Source organism: Manduca sexta, chromosome 8 (genome assembly GCF_014839805.1).
Source record: "Manduca sexta isolate Smith_Timp_Sample1 chromosome 8, JHU_Msex_v1.0, whole genome shotgun sequence".
Lineage (NCBI taxonomy): Eukaryota > Metazoa > Arthropoda > Insecta > Lepidoptera > Sphingidae > Manduca > Manduca sexta.
The window spans coordinates 6,759,997-6,782,127 of record NC_051122.1 but is presented as its reverse complement, the minus strand read 5'-3'; the positions used below and the strand labels follow the sequence as shown (position 1 = coordinate 6,782,127).

General features: G+C 34.7%; 1 protein-coding gene across 13 annotated transcripts in view; it reads left to right on the top strand.

Annotated features, from left to right (window-relative positions):
* The first annotated feature begins 2,990 nt into the window (after positions 1-2,990).
* Positions 2,991-22,131, top strand: part of LOC115446596 (furin-like protease 1) — a 203,414-nt gene continuing 184,273 nt past the window's right edge. For 2 of the 13 annotated variants that reach the window (XM_030173319.2, XM_030173399.2), the window contains exons 1-2: positions 2,992-3,161; positions 5,655-5,961. In XM_030173319.2, the coding sequence (XP_030029179.2) occupies positions 5,797-5,961 (165 nt within the window). In that variant the 5' untranslated portion in view covers positions 2,992-3,161; positions 5,655-5,796. Of the gene's footprint in view, positions 3,268-3,456; positions 3,556-5,654; positions 5,962-22,131 lie in introns of those variants that run through there. The other 11 variants (XM_030173390.2, XM_030173350.2, XM_030173325.2 and 8 more) reach the window with 11 other exon arrangements.

Sequence of the window (22,131 nt, the reverse complement as noted above, 5' to 3'; positions counted from 1 at the left end):
TAGGCTTTTTATCCTTGGACAATATATATCGGCACTTTTATCACGTAAAACTCTTGCATGCGAGCGAAACCGCGAGCAAAAGCTAGTAAAGAATAAATAAATTCATGCATACAACATTAGTACATGGTAGCATTACGCTGTTAGTTTTGTTACGACGATAGAGAAACTTTAGTAAAGTACGAGTGTAGGAAGCCCTGAGATCGCTCTACGGGGGAGCTAGAGAGTTCTCTGCGAACTCTGCAGGTTAATTTACACTTTAGTTTAAGGTCATAAGACTGGCCAGTATACTCTATGATTCAAGTTCTACACTCAAAAGGAAACACTGTAATTAATTTAATGGTATTTTAGATACATATTTACATAATACGTGACGAAGTTGTAACTAAAAATGCAATGTTTTCCCTTTAAATGTTTGCTGCACTAGCTTCCTTTAACCTTATGATACATTTAAGTTTTAAAATAAGAATAGACTAAAATTAAAATTGAGGCAAGAAAGAATGATGATCAATTGAATACCGAATTACGTACAAAATAAAGATAGGTTATAAACTTATATAGGCACACGCCCACTCTCTACAACTTAATTGGTTTCATAGAAGCCCTCTAAAGTAAACAAAAAAATGTACTAACAAATATTTAAAAATCTTTTTTAAGGAGTGATAATTTGCAGTAAGCAAAAGGCTTTGTATATTTTTAATTAGATAATATAATCTGCCTTGGTGGCATAGTTGTGTTACGGTACGACTACTACTAGGGTATATAAGTCGGGCAAAGTGACATTGGGTTTTTCTACTTAGTGTCAGCCCGGAGTCTGGGGTTTGTGCCCAATATGGCGATAGTGTCCTAGAGTCCTATCATATCATGGGACGGAATTCATACGGTGGAAAGTCGGTGCACCAGGCGCTTCTGTCTACCTTTTTGAGGATAAAAGGCGTTGGTATGTAAATAATAATGAGAAGTGTGTGGAATATTAAATTATAGAAGGTCCGTAATTATTCAGTTAGTAGACGCGAGTCGCGACGCCTATTGGTAGTTCTCATCCCATCATGGTCACGGGATATCCTAAACCGTAACTATACAATCTGTCTATTTCAAACAATTAGAACCCATATAGGAGTTAGTTGTGGGGTAAACCGACGGATGCAACTAAATAAACCCGCATACCAATTACAATGAAGATTCTAAATTATCATAGAGATACAGTGGCAGTGAAATTTTCCAAAAGGGAACCCGACACAACATATATGTACTAATAATAATATAATAATATCAGCCCTGTATTATATACTAGCCCACTGCTGAGCACGGGCCTCCTCTACTACTGAGAGGGATTAGGCCTTAGTCCACCACGCTGGCCTAGTGCGGATTGGTGGACTTCACACACCTACGAAATTCTTATAGAGAACTTCTCAGATGTGCAGGTTTCCTCACGATGTTTTCCTTCACCGTTAAAGCGAACGATAAATTCACAAAGAATACACACATGATTTTTTAGAAAAGTCAGAGGTGTGTGCCCTTGGGATTTGAACCTGCGGACATTCGTCTCGGCAGTCCGTTCCACACCCAACTAGGCTAATATGCATAAATGCGGTCTGAAAATTGTTCTGTAGACAATTAGATTCTACAGAAACTCTATATAAAGGAAAGTCGGTAGGTATCAGGTTATAGGTATGAACCCTTCGCGACTGCGAGCTTATTTGTTATTGAATAGAGCTTGACTGAAAAACACAAAAAAAAATATTTTAAAAATCGAATACATCACTACGGAATCGATAAATAACCCGATGTAGCAATCTTCACCGATTTTTTGTTAGTTCACAATAACGTATTCAGAGCGCGTTTGCTCCAAAAACACGGCCACCCCTAATATAAGATTGTGGCATTTCGGCATCGGAGGGAAAGATTTATTTGAGGTACATTGATGTTTCAGGTGTACCTAGCGTCAATAAATGTTCCAATCTTTCAATATTAAGGCACGTCATTGAGACATGTGGCCAATATAAAGGGAAGTCGGATTATGTGAAATGCCTTGGTGGCGTAATTGTATTCCATGCGTGTCTCGCCATCACTTTGAGGTCTTGGGTTCGATTCCCAGGCTAGGCAAAGCGATATTGGATTTTTCTACTCAATACCAGCCCGGAATTTGTGCTCGATATTGCGATAGGTTCACCTCTATCACGTTATAGGACGGATCACATGGGCGAAAAGTTCGTACTCACGATGCGCCACTGCCTGACCCTCGCGGGTCAGTAAAAAGCGTGATGCATGTCGGATTATGTATATAGCCTTGTTTAGTGTTTCCTGATATACTTACCCATCGTTTAGAGAGAAATATCAAAATGACGTTTGAATCAGTTTAGAATATAGTTATGATAGAATCATTTATGTATTAGTTTATAATATAGACTGTGGGTGATTGTAGAGGTCATGCTATATTACAGATTCTAATATGTCTAAGAAGACAAATTTAACCACTAGGTTTTAATCGCGGCCCCGCCCATGTAAATGTTCTTCGAGGAATAAGTCTTTCCGGCGGCAAATGATGTATAAATTAATCCAGAACTTGTAATTATGTACTAAATTTCATTCAACTCTATCAACGAGTTTCTCTTAACTTCTAACAAGGATTTAAAGATCTCCACAAACTTTGTAGTTATTTAGAGGGACTCTCGTTTATCATATTTAAAGTATGTAGAGATTATAATATATATAAACACACAACAAATATACATTAAAGCAATTTACGCTACATACATAGTTGTATGATATACATACTGAAATCAGTAAAATTACACATATTCCCAAACTTTATATAAAATTTCCAGTTTTCATTTCAAATCCATTCAATATAGAAACCAAAAAATATTTTTACATACATTTTAAAATACATAGAGTCTGGTAGAGTCGGGCAATTTCCCTAAATCGCGGAAAGTTCCACTAACACGGCAACACTGACGCCGTTTTGGGCTCCAATCGCGGCGAGCGACCGAGAGCAAAGCAACCGAGCCAGTCAGCATCACGTGTGCGGACGTGACGGCTGTGTTTCGTGCGCCGCGGCTCTATTATTCACGCGCCATTTGACAGTTGTGCCGTGTATAATAATGACAGTAGTGAATCACTGTACAACGTAGTGGTTGTTGCTGTTAATCAAAACGTGAGCAGTTCGTATCGTGTGATATTCATGGGATGCGAGAGGTGAACGCTCGTGGGCTCGTCACGGCGGCGCCGACTCTCACCGGACTATTGTCTAAGTGCCACGGAATCTTGGTCCTTCCCATCGGATTCTATCGATGCATTCGCTTTCCGACGTGGGCTGTGTGCGAAAACGTTCCGTCGCGAATGTTTACAACGTTGGACTCGCAGATAAGATTAAAAAACGCCTTACGTTTAATTGTTTAACGTATATTTTTGACTGAATAACTATGCAAATTACGTGCCGGTATGGTATGCGTTTGCTTGATAAATAATTGTCGATGGTAACTGTAAATAACAGATTCCGCAGTCTAGGTGAACGCGCGATTGTGACCGACGCTGTCCCACTTTTTCGTTTTAAAGGTAAAATTAAAACGAAAACACTCATCACATTTTTTATATACAAAACGGAACTCGTTTTTAATGTGCGCTTTCGGGCTAAAGTTCCAAACTTAGGCTCGAACTAGTTATTTATCTCAAGACTTATCAGAAACAGAGTTTGTTTACATTTGATTTTCTAGTGTAGAAGGGGAGGAGTTTCACAGATTATATAGTGTAAATAAAAAAAAAAACAAATGACAGCCATTTTTTTCCATTCAGCCTAAATAATGGTACTAGTACGCGCATTGTATAAATAACATAGTGGATGTTTGTGATACACAAAATAATACAAAACATTAAACAGCATTGTGACATCATTCCAAACATCATTTATATCTTGATTGTACACATTGAGGTTATCAATATGTATATAGCGATTAATGTTTTGCACTAATAAATTGACTTTATATAACTAAAATTCAAATAATTATCGCTTAAACATAATTAAATGTAGATGAAAATATAGTCAATAAATTCATTTCATTAAGCAAATGGACTAGAAATCCATTTTCCTCGCGTACAAAGAATACTCAGTTTATATAAGTAAGGAGTGGCGATAAGAGATTAGACCTGTCGACGATCATGCCATGCACAAGCTACTGACAGTATTTGAAATACCAATAAACTATAAGATTGGAATTATAATATAAATTCTATAATCTAAGTAAATAAATTATATATCATTTAAATATGTATTCCTGAGGGTATTTCTAATAAATATATTCATTTATTAAAAGATACCTAAATATATATTCGAGTGTAAAATCCATTTACTAAAAGAAACTTTTTCAAATAACCCGATAATTACACTATTATAGAGTTCATAGCTATATATCTCTAACTTGACAGACTAATTATCCTTAATAAAAATAAATTACTTATAACGTACTTACTTTTGGCATAATAGAAATAATTTCGAGTAACGCGCACTTATAACACTGATATGACTAATAATGACTAAGTATTTAGTAGAATAAGTGAAACATTATTCAAACCATTTGGTGCCTTGAATTTAGATTGACTTAATATTCATTAGGTTTTACGTGCAGGCTCAGTCACAGGTTCATATACCTTTCGAGTAATTTTTTTTTCACGAAAATTCGCACCTATATATTTAAATATTTTTCTTATACCAAGCACGTTACCAGAATAAGTTATTCCATGATATCGCCACCCATCCAATTTGAGCCAAAATAAATCATGGCTAAAGTGGGTGGTCTCCCTAAGACGTTCAGATACCTTGTAATATCACGGCTATTCACCTTTTTGTTATACGATTAAAAAATTCAAGAGAGGCTGTCTTTGATCTCAACATAAAATTTCCCATGTATTTACTATGTTCCTAACGAGTTACTAAAATACACAAAAATACTTGCGAGGACAATGACCTACGTAAACTATTTTGAACGCTAATGAGCTAAAAACTCATAAAATCTTATGATGTAGGTCAAAGCGGCGAAAATCCTGTAAAACATCGCAAAAGCAGATCAAAGATGTATTGTTTATAGGGGAAATGTTAAACCAGACAATACTTTAGGCGAAAGTAGGCTGAAGTATATCGATGGAAACCAGTGATTAATGGTTTTCCTGTGATACGATAATAAAGAACGATACAGCAGACAGCCCTATGTTCAGTTTGTAGCTTTGTCCTTCGTATATACTTGACCCACTTATTGTGGAAGTGTTGGCATCGCAGCCTCGCACGCTCGTCCAAGTTTTAATTTGTCGGAAACCTATTTCCGATTGATTGGTAATTTACTTCGGTTAAAACGTTTGTTTGCAATCAATACTTTGGTAAATAAATGCGTATTGTTATTTTTAACGATTTATTTTGCGTTTTCAGATCTGCTTTGATGTTCTTAAAACAACGTTTGAGCGTAGATTCTACCTCTAGTTACAAATTCAGTTACTTTCTTTTTAGTCCATTCTTGAGACACAGGATCAAAAGGACTAATAAGCTGGTACAAAAAACGAAAGAAAAAAATATTCTCTGTATGACAATTTTAATAAAAGACGCCCACGTCGGATTGCGTATGACAATGTAGTACATTCCCATATTTAATACCATTCCAAAATTCCAGATCATAATTTTACAGTTTCTTTACATAGAACCATGGGAATACACATCAATCAAAGCATCTACGTTATTTGATTGAACTGACATTTTAAACATTCTTGTGTGCGTGCAATGCTGACAAGTACTAGTTTGTGAGTGTGCGTGCGATGGCGCGTAGTGCTGTGGCGTTGTCAGCCATACTGGTGTTGGTTCTGTCGCTGTTGGAGACCACGTTCGCTCACTACACGTCGACATGGGCCGTCCACATACCAGAAGGGAAGGACGTGGCGGATGCAGTCGCCGTGGAACACGGGTTCGTCAATCTTGGAGAGGTAAGTTCAGGTATTCTAGTTTTCTAGACACAGTTTGAGATATTAACGATCACTTACAATTAAAGTAAACTTTTCGATTAGATTTGAATGTATAAATAAGCTTTACGTGTTAATTGAATCACAGAAGAGGCAGTCAAATATCATCGGTTTCTGTCTACGTATAATACTGATAAAATTCCGACAACATTTTTACAAATGATGTCATAAATATTGTACACTACACCATGACGTGTTACTTCCCAATAATTCACACGTTTAATTTTATCATCACGCTATCTTGTAATGTTATTAATACCACGATTCCGAAAGTATATTTCGTGTTCAGTAGACACGCGAACTCATTATGATAATACAAAAATATTCACCACGAAATTTACGAGAGACTTCTTTTTGTAAACAAAACAAATCTCCAGCTGCTAAGGGAACTCGAATTTTGTTTTAAGCAAAAACTTTGATGTGAAAACGTCTTAAGCATTTGGTCAATTAGGTAAGTTTTAAAACAAAAGTCTTTTGTAATTTCGTGTCCATTGAGTAATTTTCAAGTTGTTATTTGTAATACATAATGGAGGAGTTCGTAACTTCGGTTTGTTAAATGGGTTGTTAATTGTATATGACACTTTAATCTTATCTTCTGTGAACTGTTTCTTGTTAATACAAACATACGGTACGGTTGTGTGGTACTAAAATTGTATGAAGAGTATGTAATTTAATCATATTACAATTTTTTAAAAAATATGATTAAATTCGCGTTATCTCTATAGGTCAAACGTTTCATATTATAACAAGTATAATCATCAAATATTATTTTTAAATATACAATAATTCTTTATCCAATAATGATAAACAATAATTTTGTCAATACTATAGGATATTGTTATCATTGGGTTTGGTTTTTATATGTGTAAAATTAACGCAAAACAAAACTGCCATTTGCGACGTAAAACATCGCAAGCCTTATCAGTAAGTGGTAACATCTAATGTAATTGCTTTGTAAAACATAAAAAATAAATATAACACTATTATAATAGTATTGAGTCTCCTAACATATTATCAACGCGTATTCACTGCTAAAAACAAAAGGTCTATTTCCAACTACCGACGTTTGTCCTTATTTACATAAGCGGATGCGAAATATTGTGACCGACGAACACTGACGCTGGGGAACATATATGGTTGAACGCACGCTTTTGACTATATTAACAGGATGCTAGCTTAGACACCACTTGCCTACTTAAAACGGTCATTCGCAGCTAACAACCTAACCTCGAGTTAGCTCATTCAAAATTATTGGCAGACGTTCCGCCATTGTAAGACTATTGTAAGTAATCAATGGACAATCTTTGACATTGACCGATATGTTATTGACCTAAAAGGAAAGTGAAATAAGGATTTTAAATTCAACTTGGATGAAATTTATTTAAATTATTGTATAAGAATTTCAGAGTTCGAAATTCGAGCATATTTTGTGTATAATTGTAAAGATAATGCTACGAATAAACGCTATCACGTGAATACAAGTTTGGGAACATATTGATAGTTTCGTTCTTATTAAAGGCGTATGGAAATATAAATAAATAAATCATAATGATAAATAAAATCAAAATAGCGATAATGCCAACTCAAAAACCGATCGGATGTGTACAAAAGATTGCAAAAACAAAACGTTACAGATCGCGTAACTAGTGAACCGCATCGTAAAGCTGCACTAAGATAAAATTAGAGAGTTATTTCCAGTAAACGTTGCAAACGTGTAACAACAGATTTGAGGAAACGTAGTTTAACAGCGCCTGCCCGCAACTCATGCGTTTTCATAAACACTTTGTCTAAACACGCGAATTAATTGGGCACATTATTCGTCTCGCTGATATATTAACTCGTACACTTCCTTGTTTTATTTTAAAACTTTCTCATAACGAAATTCCTTTACTACACTTCTGGGAATTTAAAACGTAGTCCTTAAATCTACGCGCGGTGCGGTCTCTACATTTAGACACGCCGCGTCGTATGAAGTGGGGGGACGAAAATAAACAGGAAATTTAAGTGAGCAGTGTTATTTATTTTAAGTGACAACGGGATTTCATCCATTTACAACTATTTTTGTGCGGTGGCGTTTTTCTAAATATGTTAATATAGTTTACACTACAAATACTTTCTGAGTAATATTCATTATGTTCATCTTCCTTTCTCGACGCACATTTTATTTTAAATACTTCATTTGTTTTCTTTAGAGAATATTTTAAGAGGTTTGATGATTAAGTCTGCGCATACCCCTTAAGGGTATGAAGTATTATATTATTTACTCCGGTTATTAGATGCATGACATGTTTTGTCCCGAATATTTTTAGTTAAAACAAAAGATAAAAAATTACAAGCAATTATTTTCTCATTTGCATAGCACTCACGGTAGTCGTCATACCTAAGAATCAATAAGGTTAATAATGTAAACATCGAATCATACAAATAAGGACTCTAATAATCCCATGCAAATTCTATTTTCAAGTGCTTTTTCACACTCCAACAATACCGGCCTCGAATTCGCTATGAATTGTTATAGAAATACAACGACAGTATCCAATAGAAGCGCAAAGAATGGACGCTTTGATGCTCCAGCGTACAAAAGCTGTCATTCCGTGTAGTCGATAACAAAATGTTGGCAGACCTGTGACGTCACGTGTGCGATAACTGATGGCCGACGTGAGGTCACTATGCACGTAATCGGTGAAACATGGTGGCTATCCCGAAAATTCGATACGTAATCGCGTTAACTTCGTTTTGGCCCTAGATTGTATATAGCTAAGGTTCAAGTCATTTTCCTATGAATTATGTATTTGAGGTATTGGGGACTGTCTGTAATCTCATGCTAAGAACATAATTTCAATATTAAAATGTACTCAGTGCGATAAGTTTAGAGACTATCGGATTATATAAATATATGAGACAGGACTTCATATTTTCAAAATTGCGTTTAAAATCACATTTTACGTGAACACTGTACTCGTATACTATAGCGCAACATAACAGTGATTTCGCATTTGTCAAGAAATCTTTGTGGCTTTGATGTGGTTCTCTGCTTGGCTGATCAAGCGAATATCGTTACCAGATAAGTAAGGAAGACGTTTGCACTTAGCGTGCGACATTAAAAATAGTCTTTAATATGTTGAATATTAAGTATAAATTCGTTTTTTACTTTAATTATCGTATGCCAGAATTGATAGTAAGGTGTCGCCACTTTGTCGATTTCTGTAGTTAAACATCAGAGTAGATATACGATTATGTTCCTAATAAAACAGTAATAATGCTGTAGGGTAACCAGCTCGGTGCTATAGCATCTTGTAATCTTAAGTTTTGAATTCTGTTTCCATTTACAAAGTCATCACTCTTACTATTAGGGTTATATTTTAGTCGTCTTGGAATTCAATAGTATAAAATGCAATGAAAATGGTATACGTAATAGGAAACAAAAATGATCTTAATTATTTACACATATGGTTGAACATTAATGGAAAGCTGTTCCAAGGTTAACAGTTAATAGAGATACTTATTTTGTTTAATTTAATATTTAATCGGAGAGAGTAAAGTAAATACAGATGGCCTTAACAAAGTCTGATCGACAAAAAGAAAGCAACTTATACGACAAGACTGTAGAAAGTGTATTCAATGAGATAATTAAAGTTCTTAAAACCAATTGGACTCGTAGAGATGAATAAAATTGAACACACAAGGAACGTATTTACACGAAATAATGATATTTGATTATTGTCTGTACTACAAACGTACAAATTAAAGTTATCTACATAGATATCCTTTTACTTGAAAATGTTTTCAATAAAATCGCCAAAGTTCTTAAACCCGATTTAATAGTAGAGTTGAATAAAAATTGAACAAGGATCGTAAATATATGAAATATTGTAATTGTATTATTGTTTCTACAAGAAATGTACTATTAAGAGTTATGTAAATAGGTATCCTTTTGCTTGAATATGTTTTCAATAAAATCGCTAAAGTTCTTAACAGGTAAGGTCATTACAAAATATTGTTGTTGTCTATTGTGTGTATAGTAGTTAGTAGTGTATGATAAAGAGTTATCTGTTTTTCCGCGAAGGTAGGTTTAAAAAGGCTTAATTTGTTCATCTTATCACGTAAACTTTCAATAGATTTATTGCTGGTTGCGTCATTTAGTGGTTACAAAATCGGTGACATAGACTTGATTCCTAAATCGAATCAATCGAATGGAAAAACACATGACGGGAACTGATTGATAGGTTCTCTATTACGTGATGGATCCTAAATAACAATCAACTATAAATGCACAAGTCTCCGTCTACCCTTTAAACAAAAAGCGTGAGGTTACATTATTTGTTAACAAATGCAATACTTGGTAAATGACATACCTATTGCTTATCGCTAGAAACAACACGGTAAATAACCGAGCAACGACTCACGAATGATATGATTTATTATTTTCCACATATTCCGCCATGAAGGTAATTAACGCGATATATGTAGCAGTAATTAATATTTCAACCTCCGTTTTTAATTATTGGATTTGTATTTTTATTTACTTTGCCATTAAATAAATGTCAGTTACTAATTAATTTTCAAATAAGTATATAAGCTGAAGTCTGATAATTCAATTAATGATGCATCTATAACGAAGATTGGTTTTATAATAAATCTTTAATTAACATTTCTATGCCTCGCCATAGCATCAGTCATAATATTATTTTTTACCGGCATAACCCTACATTTTCATGTAATAATTTCATATAAGTAATTTTTTTATCCTAGATCGGTATAGTGACTTCTTTAAATCTGATGCAAATTAATATACGCAGTTCAAATTAAATGGAAAACAAGATTCATTGTCATTGAGTGTCCTGTCTTGCTAGATATATACATAGTTATCACGGATTGAAAAAATATAATAGTAAAATCAGCCCTGTATTAATACTGCCCCACTACTGGGCACGGATCTCCTTTACTTCTTTTTCTTAGTCGAGCACTCTTGACAGATGTGTCGTGGTTGTGGGATAGTGATATATTATGTAAAGTTGTAGGCATCGTCAATCTTCTCGGCGATGTTCGCAGATCTGCCCATGCTTCTCTATTTTTGTCAGTTAGTAGCGCTGCGGATATACTCTGTTATTGTCTATGTTGCCATTTTAATCAAATCAGTTCAGTGAATGAAGGATCTGCCTTTAGATCTTTTTTCTTCTATCTGTCCTTGGACCATTAGTTTTTCCATAAAGTCTTAGTTTCCGAAGCACTTTAAAATACGTTGTTGAAAGTACTACTAAGAAATTAGCCTTTAGACCTCCAAGCTTAGAACACCTAATACGGTTTGGCTTTACATACCTTCAAAATGTTTATAATAAAGTTTTCAGCTATGCATGTTTCCTCACGATGTTTAGCAAGAGCTGATTTACAGAGACACAAATAACTTTTTTAAAAGTCAGACGTGCATGACCTTGGGTTTGAACCTGCCGACATTCGTCACGACAGTCCTTTCCAGTTCCAACTAGGCTATCGCCACTTTATGTGGTATCTATATAGAAATGAGTACACCTTCAAGTGTTTGGTATTATGATAACACTGTGTTTATCATTACAAATAAACCACATAATACAAGAGTTAATAAGAATGTTTATATAATTATTGAGTTTTTTATTTAGTTTTAGTAATCAGGTAATTTTCACTTTAGAGTATCTATGTTTATGAAACAAAGATAAACGCTACACATATTTTCGCCAATTTATGTTACTCACTTTCTACAAAATGGTTCGACTTTCCCGTTCACTGTCTAATTAATTATTTAAACCTAATTACAATTATTGTATAGTAACAAACGAAGACGCAGATCTGATTATCAGTTAATGTAGTTCTTGTTTGCCTGATTCGGAAGAACATGTATTTAAATTTGTATTGTCTGGTTCCTTGACAAAGAAATTGCAACACGTTATTTATTTTGGCAAGTTTTCCTGTTTGGTATAAATTCGTGAATTCGAACGTTGAAGCTCGCGGCCCACGCTCATTGTCTAGTCAGTTGATACAGACTATTGTGAGCAGGTTTCTGTGTAATTGTGCTCCTGTGAGATTTCGCTTTCCATTAAGCATCGGTATTTCAAAACTGTTTCTATTTTTCATAGGAAATGCTTAATATTCTAACGTTAACATGAATTTTAGATTTGGATAATGTGAAATAATGATTGATGTGAATTAGTCTAATGCTTCAGTGGCGTAATTGTTACGGTATGATTGTAGTTCTGAGGTCCCGGAATCCGTTCCCGGGTCGAGCAAAGTGATACAGGGTATTTCTCCTCAGCATCAGCCCGGAGTCTAGAGTTTGTGTCCGACTTGGTGTCTTACACCCTATAACGTCATGGTACGAAATACATACGGCTGAAAGTGGTTGCACCAGATGCGCCTCTGCCACCATTTCAAGGATCAAGAAAAAAAGGCGAGAGTGTGTGCAGTGTGATGTATGTACTATAATAATAACCGGATTAAATATTTGCTAATTCCATTTCCAACTTCTAATTAATCTCCCGACTAGCTCCAGCAGTGTGGGTGTCCAAAAGTGACTTCTGTTTTATAATAAGTATTTATTAGAAATATGGTATCTAATTATTTTTATAAAAATTATGAAAACTCAGTGTAACATAGTATAGTACTTATGAAGTTTGTTCTTATTCGTACAACAAACTAATTGACTGCTTCATCTAGTCGTTTAAACAGATTTCGAAACAATTATATTAGAAGTGTAATGAGCCAGTGCGTGGACATTAATCATTGTAGTGCAGACGGTTCGCGACCCTTTGTACTCGGACCATTGTGGCGCGGTTAGCGGGAACATACTTGTATACAGTCGATACTCGATATGAACTAAACCCAATCAATACATTAAACTAAAGAAAAAGGTTAGCGGCGATAGCCTAGTTGGGTGTGGAACAGACTGCCAAGACGAATGTCCGCAGGTTCAAATCCCAAGGGCACACACCTCTGACTTTTCTAAAATCATGTGTGTATTCTTTGTGAATTTATCGTTCGCTTTAACGGTGAAGGAAAACATCGTGAGGAAACCTGCACATCTGAGAAGTTCTCTATACGAATTTGGAAGGTGTGTGAAGTCTACCAATCCGCACTAGGCCAGCGTGGTGGACTAAGGCCTAATCCCTCTCAGTAGTAGAGGAGGCCCGTGCTCAGCAGTGGGCAAGTATATTATACAGGGCTGATATTATTATAATTATAAAGAAAAAGGTCAATCAAGGCTCCCAGAGGAAAGGTCCGTACTACTCGATTCTTACCAGCTTCTCTTTATGTAGAGTTTAATTACCATTAGAACGATTTGTAGACCGCATTTATGCATATTAGTATATATATGTTGTGTCGGTTTCCCTTTCCGATTACGTCACTGATGGCTCCAAAGAATATTTTTTTTTTATCAGTCTAATATGCAAGTTTTTTATTCGCAACAAAAATCAAATACAGTGAATGTTGACTTATATAAGTGCCTTTAAACGAGCAGTCACGTACAAGTACATTTTTTCGTCATATTTCCGATATCTCCTGTCTTGTTCCAATCAGCTTCTTTGGTCACTTTTTTATTATAGGCTGTCATTACGTTGTGCCACGGAACCATATCTTGGTTTTCTGTGGTGAAATAAAATTAAACAATTTATTTGAACCTGTGAATTGAATAATATTTACAGTCCGTCAATATTAACACTACCAGTTCTTGATACAAAGAAAAGAAATATATTTCGTTTTTTTATTCTTTTCTACTGATTGTGGGTCGCTTATATGTCATGAGAGTCCGCCTGGGTAGATATCACCGTAATGTCTATATCGGCAGCCAAGCAGCAGTATGTAGTCACTGTTGTGTTCCGGTTCGAAGGACATTGTAGCCTGTGTAACCGCTGGACACAATAAGACTTAACATCTCATGTCTCAGGATGGCGAGCGCAGTGAAAATACTTTGTAAGTCAAGGTGATGGTGTTTCTGGCTAACAGCTAAGTCATCTCGTTATTCAAAACAATAAAAAAACAGAGTAATTCATAAATATGCTTGCAAAATTCATTAAATATTAAATGACTCACAAACATATATATGACTTATTCAAGGAAGTACAGGGTACAATGTATATTAAAGGAAGTAGAATAATGCATTGTTATTTTTTAAACCAACTGGATATTTATGTACGTATCGTTTTCTGTATTTATAATATTTTCCTCATATACTCTGTAGATACATATTAAATAAATAAAACGAAGGACATAAAGACTTTTCTAAATAACTTATTCTTGTTATACCGTCTTTGAAGAATCGTCACAATGATCCAAGACTTTTTATACATGTGCCGCTGCTTTGAGGAAAATATTGTTTTACGCAGTTGCTTTGTGGCTACTAATATAAGATTGGAACTATAACGATCTAGATTCCCAGGTTCCGTAATGTATAGGAGTTAATAATCAGTCTTATTCTCCTTCTATCAGTCTCTATCTCACTCCAATTTATAGTTTTTATTTTTGGGTGTAGGCGACCATGCAGTCTACGTTAAAAACCTGAGAGTGGGAAATTGGAATCTTCTCGTGACTGTAGGGGTCCGATGGAGAGTGAATAAGTGTGAGAGGGATTGGAACTTTCTAGGATGAGTCTCCACTCAAAGGGTAAAGGAGGGGATTTGTTCGCGGGCTTTTACAGGTCTCAATGTAAATTTACAACCACGAGATTATACACTTAACTCCGTGTCTAAGGCCGCGAAAAATATACCCCTGTGCATGGGCGTGCATTCTGTGTGAAGACACAATGATTTCCATACATATTGCATAAGGGTTTATCTTTATGACCGCCAACCTTATCAACGTCAACCGTCTTACCGCCATTTTCGATCTCTCAAAAATGGACTAATCAGAACAAAGGATTTTTACATCCTTATTTTGATTGGTTTATTCTCGGAATCGGATTGCAGATTAAGATTGGGATCGTTCATTTGGCTGTTTGGGAGATCCAGTCCGAGGATCCAATAAAACCCCACACAAAATACACATTATCCAGTGATAAATATAAATGCATATTCGCTTCCACTTGTCAGCGCGTGCAATCATCAAAACGGCAGGCGAGTTGCCAAAACGCGTTGGCGCCGAGCGATGAGCGGCGAGCGGTGTCCCGTCTTAGGCACATTTAACCCACAAACCGTCATGCTACGTTAAGTGGGTAGTGTGCATTGTCTAGATTGTTTACTTATTGTTTTTGACTATTCTGTGACACTGTTGCCTAGTGGCTTTACGGTCGGTTTAAGTGCTTTTTAATTTGCAAGCAATGTGCTTTGCGACTCGTGAGTAAATTGAGATTTTGTCGGTCTGTATCTGAGTGTTAATAGCGGTATAATGGCATTACATTCACGATTTGGGTTTGTAAATGACACATCAAATTTATAGGACTTCAAATTCCGTATAACTTATTTTGCACACAAAACAATCTTTCACATTGCATTGTTTGTCACGTACGTTTCCATTAAAAACAAAAGGCGGTCTGTGACGATCTTTAAAAATTACTTGAGAACTGGAATATGTCGAAAGACCGGACAGTCGAAAGCTAGAAACAAAGGGTAGAGTAGGAACAAGGACACTTATTTTTTCCTAGTTTCCATTGTCTTCGCTAATACGGGCTTCAGTGTGCTCTATCTTTATATCTTTGAACAAGCAACGTCTTTTAAAATCAATTCGAATTTCGAACAGCCTTTATTCAAACTGGCTGGATTTCGCTAGATTTTAATAAACGTTTATTACTATTTATGAACTGAACAATAACTTTAAAGTTTAATGCGCTATAATCTTAGATGGATAAACTAAATGTCACAACAGGCTATAAAACGAAGTCGCAGACAATATCAGCGCCGTGTCACGTAGCGTGTTGCAATTTTAAATTAGGCTGCGGCTTTCTTATAGAATGTGTGTGCATAAACGCGGTACGAGACGTCAAGACACGTGACTCGGCACACATCACTCAACCGGCTGTATAAAAAGCATTGTATTATGTTCACAGGTCTTGAAAGTACGATATTAAATATCGATACCTATTTAATATAGCACAAAGAATGGATTAGGCTTTATATTATATGTTGAGATACATCGATGAGTATAGAAATTGTATTGATTATAAAAAATAAACTAAATGCTGTTAAACAAAATCGTTTTTCGATGTATAAATTACTGATCCATATTACTTACATATGTATATAAATATAGTATTATTAAATGAAAATATTATAGAATACATGTGTTTTATTTTCCTTCGTGGTATTTAAATTTAATATTGAAATATAAAATTATTCGATATCGACACCCAAGATCGACATTTCCAAACCCTAAGCCTGATCTGCGCTGAATTGTGTCATAATATTGTAAGAGTCATTCACACCGGTTTTTAATTTCTCTTTTTAGGATAATTAGGATGTGAATGTCGACACCGCTGTAATAAAAACAACGCAAATTAATGATGTTTTATTGTTTTTTAACGAGTGCATAAATGAAGAATTGTTTTATATTTATCATTATAACTCTTACATTAACAAGACATTGTCGCCATATCAATGAAGGAATATATAGGTATAAGTATATAGGTTTTGTGTTGCTCGTCTACTATTTCGAATTCAAAAGAATATGGGTATATTTTAACCTTTATTCCGGTGCATTATCAATATTTTAATCACAGCAATGATACGGGAAGACGTATCGCCAAACTAAAGGTATTGTAAAATTGAAAAAGCAATTGCGAAAGAATCTCAAACAATGAGCGTCGGTATAGAATGAGATTCGTTTTCTTTCGATTCTATTCTGCAGCCGAAAGAGGGCGGAGGGGCGTCACGGATGCCTTTTGTGAGGGCAATCGTCGCTTAACGTTCCCGAGGCCTCGCAAAGGGGGTTGACACAACCCAGGCCAGGCCTTTGTGTCTACCGCTTTATCTTCGACCAGCAAACACCGAACCAAGCCTTCACTAAGACGATTGCGTTAACATCAACAACTATCCAGTAACTGCGATTGACGGAATTTCCTTTAAGCTTACAATCCAATTTACTTTGTAAACGTTTTCTATTTTTCTCGTTTAGATTTGTAAAGAAATAATCAACGCTAAATACAATTATTTAGGTGTCATATTTCAATGGTTATTTTAAGATACATATTTTACACACGAATGACCAGATTTGCAAGTTTATAATGTGAAAGTACCGTGAACTAGCGCCCAGTATTATGCACAGAAGGAATATTTAAACGGGAGCGAATGAAGCGACAAATAGTGAACAAAAAAATCACTGTTCTTTGTGTAAGATAGCGCGTGCGTGGGATTTTAGCCTTTGAGTGCCTTTAGTAAATTGTATAAACGATTCTATTTTCTTAAGCGAAGTACCGCGCTGTGGTTTTAAAAAATAAACACTATGGGTAAGACAAGACAGTTTAAAATGTCTTGAAAGGTTTTGTCGTTTTAAATTGTTTCGTAAATTCGTTCGGAATAAAGCATTTTATTTATGCAAAAGTTTTAGCGACTGTAATTTTTTATCAGTTTTATTGTTACTGTGCTTGCATGAAAATTATTATTTTGTAAATTGGTTGGGTATTTCATAAATTATCCAGTTTATACATATTCATAGTTAGGCATATTGATTAATTATAACTATTATTACGCTTTGTGGGTTTTGATTTAATATTTATTACCGTGGGTTTTTATACATAAGAGCGGAATAATCTAGTCAAATACAAATTATCATTTAATGGTTTCATATAATGTGAACATGATTTAATAATTTCTAACTAAAGAGTTTTACATTAACATTAGGCATTACTACTTTGCTTTGTGGGTTTTACCTAGAACAAAACAACAAAAAAATAAATCGAATCAATATAAAATATTGAAATATAAATTATTAAATATACATAATAATCCCTCATTACTAATAGTTTAGACATAAAACATTATTACGAATAACTAGTAATTTATAATTACTGAGAATTTTAAAATGTATGATCTAATGAGGATGAACAGCCACGCACGCAGTATTACAATTTAGGCAACGCACAGACGCTTTCAACTTGTTGCCGAGAAACACTATACTGACAGTTACCCCAACTCCAGCAAGCGTCTGCTCGTAGCCTTAAATATCTGAGTGGTGTTGCTGTATTGATAGCGTGGCGCTACCATAAGACCAACTACCTATTTAAACTAAGAACTTTGGACCACCATAATCAGATCCCATTCAAATGGCAAGTGATAGACGCGCCTTTACAATTATTTTTTTTAGTTTCACAAAACTGGTTACAAATATTTATAGTATGTTGTATATACATATACCCATAGCATACGCTGCACGTATAATTGCTGGTGGTAGGATATATTTTATATCCGCCCGGATAGCGACTAGCGTACACAAGGTGTTAAAACACGCCATAGCGGCCCATTAAGTGTATCGCGTTCCGGGATCAGACTGTATATATCCAGTTCCAATAGGCCGCCATAATTTTGTCGAGGATCATCTCTCATTAGTCGACATTCTATTGATACTCCACTTACCATAAGGTGTAGTAGGGTCACTTGGTTGCTAATGTATTTCGATCGGGGCGTTCTCGCTAACGCGCGTAGATAATGTAGTTATTACCATCTGAGCGGCGTCTTACACTTGAAACAAACGTCGTTGAGAGCGGAACTGAATAAGAAAACAAAGTGGGACTAGTGCTTGTCTAACCTACACCTTTTAGGAATAAAGGGGCCACGAATTTCTCTACTTAGTTGCCTACTTGCTCTTTACTTCGACTTGAGTTTCTCGCCAAAGCTTCCTAGGCAAACTAAACGCGAACAGTGGAGTTTAGCATTACGTTCTGTTATTCTTTTGTTTTAAAAATTCCGTGATGGTGGATGAAAGCGGGTGATAATTTTATTACGTCAAATGTCATTTTATATATTTTTGAATTCTTATCAATACAAATCGAGTTCGGTTTTTGTTTTACGTCATTGGTCATTTGGTTTGACGACCAAGGTTCAGACTTGTAAGCCAATGTAGGTCTGGTAATGACAAATGGCATAATTTTATGATTCGATAAAACTTTGTGAGTGCCTTCGCCTAACCCTTTGTGGGCTAATATGACTAATTAAAACATCATTTCATGGGTATTTACCACATTATGCAAACGAAAAGTTTTCAACCCGAGCTCAATTAGTATTCTTCAAATGTTTTTATACACATAACGTTATTAAGACGCTTTATTGTCGTAATAAAAAGTCGCTTTGAGCATGAAATGCTTGCTTAAAAACTGCAATATTTGATCTCATTGTAAATTCAAAGTTTGTTTGTATCATAAATCATTTCGTACCATCCCAAAATAAGAAATGCAGAGCTCTTGACATAATATAAAGTAACAGACAAAGCCGTACCAATAATTCACTGTATAAAACAGCAAACGTATAAAAGTAAGGAATTTCGACGTTCACCAATTCCTTTATAGGTAACGGCCAGAATCCTATCTGATTTTCTGCACGAATTCTTTTGAAACAAGAAATTCTTCATCACTTACAGCGGTGTTTACGAGTTGGACATATAAAAGTCTTCGACATTACAGTAATCAAAAACATACGACAGTTTTTGTATTCTGAAAGGTCTGGTCGCGAATTTATCTTGGAGCCATTGATCCGGTAAATTGTCGTCTTAACTCGAACGAACCATTTATTTGCGTTTAGTCCCGATACTAGGCTTGTCTTATATTATGCAAACGAGTTTTCATTCGGGGTCCCGAGATTTGGGACGAAAATCACCTCCCGTCGCAATCTCCAGCAGCCAAATCAAAGGGGTTCAATAAAGCTTTTTCATGTTCTTCCCAGAATATTTGCGGGTTTAGTTCAAACACTCGCTGCAAAAACGTGATTTACTGGCATCGATATGATGTCGCCTATATTGGGATATTGTGTAACTTCTCTATTGACATTATTGAATGGATCCCGTATAATGGATATTCAAGTTGTATTCGCGTCTTCGTGTTGGGCTTCATTGCGTCTCGTTCGAAATTGACTGGTTGACTTTACTGTGAATCTTGTGATGTAAATCAGGAAAGTAATTGATAAAATTTATATAATTATTGTAGTTAAGATTCTTTTATTTTAGGAGCTTAAAAATTAATTATTTAATCCCGTGCTAGTTTTCGAAATATCCCTCAGCTAAGTGTTTTTAAATATATTAACTAAACATAATAATTACATTAATTGTTGCTGAACATCTTTATTATAAATGCGTGTGTAGCTTATAATAAAAACTTATTACTAATGACACATAAATTGAAAGCTTTTGATTTAGTAATTAAACATGCTTTTAGTATACTCCAACTGGTAATTATGATTTTATTAATGTGTATTGTGCATAAATAGAATTCATAAATACATATTGTTCATTCATAAATACATAAAATATGTAAAATATTTTTTTTTAAATGTTTTATCTAACTTTATTAATTTTCAATTTTATTTAATTATTGTTCATTGCGTATAAATAGAATTGGCAAGTTCATATTAAAATTAAATATGTCATTAATATTATCAAAAAAGTTTTCCTAACCTACGTTGATTTTAAACTTGTTCCGAGACGGAAATCAAAATACCATTAATTAAACAATCGTACATTTATCTTTCAATTAAAGAGGCAAACAGAACAAAAATATATATAACGCAATCATGGAAAGGAATAAAATACTAGTCGTGATGTTAGACCGATGATTACAAGATAATGGTCGAACACGAGTTGAAAAAAACTGGTACCTGCCTTGCCCTAATGAAGGTCACAGTTGGGAACAAATTATTACCAGCGGATGTACAAGTTATAATTTAAAAAGACCACGTTAAAAATCTTGGTTTAATCACTATGAAGTCTTTCAATGGTTTTTGATGATTTTAATAGTTATATTCCTGAGAGATTTACAAATGGAATGAATGTTAATTTAATTTTTTAAAGTGTTTTGTGTATTTATATAAGCCTGGTTTTATGCTCGTAAACAGTATTATATACAAAAGTAATAATATTAGTAAATATGATTCAATAACTCATAAGTCATACATTAATTACCTCCTATAAATATAATTATTTTATTATTTGTATATAAATTCATTTTGATGCAGTAATTCTAATCGACATAATATCTTGGATATACGATAAATAACTTTGAAATAATTAAAAATAATTTTCCATAAAAAAACTGATATAGCTTAAAAAATGAATATGTAATTTTCGGTAAATTTTACGCATAGTCACTGCGATTAAAGGCGGAAGATTTTCCGTTAACGGATTTGACTTGTTTTTTTAACTTCATAAATTTTACCTTAAGCGCTTAAGGAAGTTAGTCAATAAGTAATGGTAACGTTTTTTGTAGGAGCTTTGCGTACAGCAGCCGCGGTTCTCGCGGTAGGTCGTGCCGACGCTACAAGCCCATTCGAAACAATCTGCCTCAGTTTCTTTTTTTGCTTTGGTCCGCTCAGGTCCTGTTCCTTTTGCTTTGACTCTTTGACTTTTTCTTCCATCTGGACACATTGTTAATTCAAAGTTTACAAGCATGTTAGTTTTAAAACTTGAAGAGTTTTACCAACCCACATACGTATAAAAGAATAAGGGTGAAATTTCCACTGTAACATTCTGAGGTAATACAATTTTCAATAAGCAGAAAGCAGTCTGCTCGCTCACCGGAATGTTCGCAGTTTTTCTTTACCGCCGTAAGACCGGCTCACTTGGCCCCTTTTGTAGTTTCTTGCCACCATTCTCGAGCGAGAAAACGTTTCTATTCTCTAATAATAAAAATGGAGAGTATGGATTGCAAGCGGATCGCTTTTCTATTGTTATTACTACAGGAATGATAATTTGAAAATTAAACGTTAAGTCTTTTTAATAGTTCTTGAAATCCTCTGTTTTATTAGAATTCATACGCTAATACGTTTAATTATTTAGGAAAATTGCAAGAAGAGAACAATTGAATAGTATATACAACAGTGCGCACTACATCTGTGAATGCTGGCACTAATTAATGTACATAGTTTGCATATTTCTGATAGAAAATTAATTAAACTTTCATGAAAGTTAAAAGTGTACTTCTGCAAAGAGCGGATTGTGATCCTGTGGGATTAATTTCTTGATTATGGACACTAC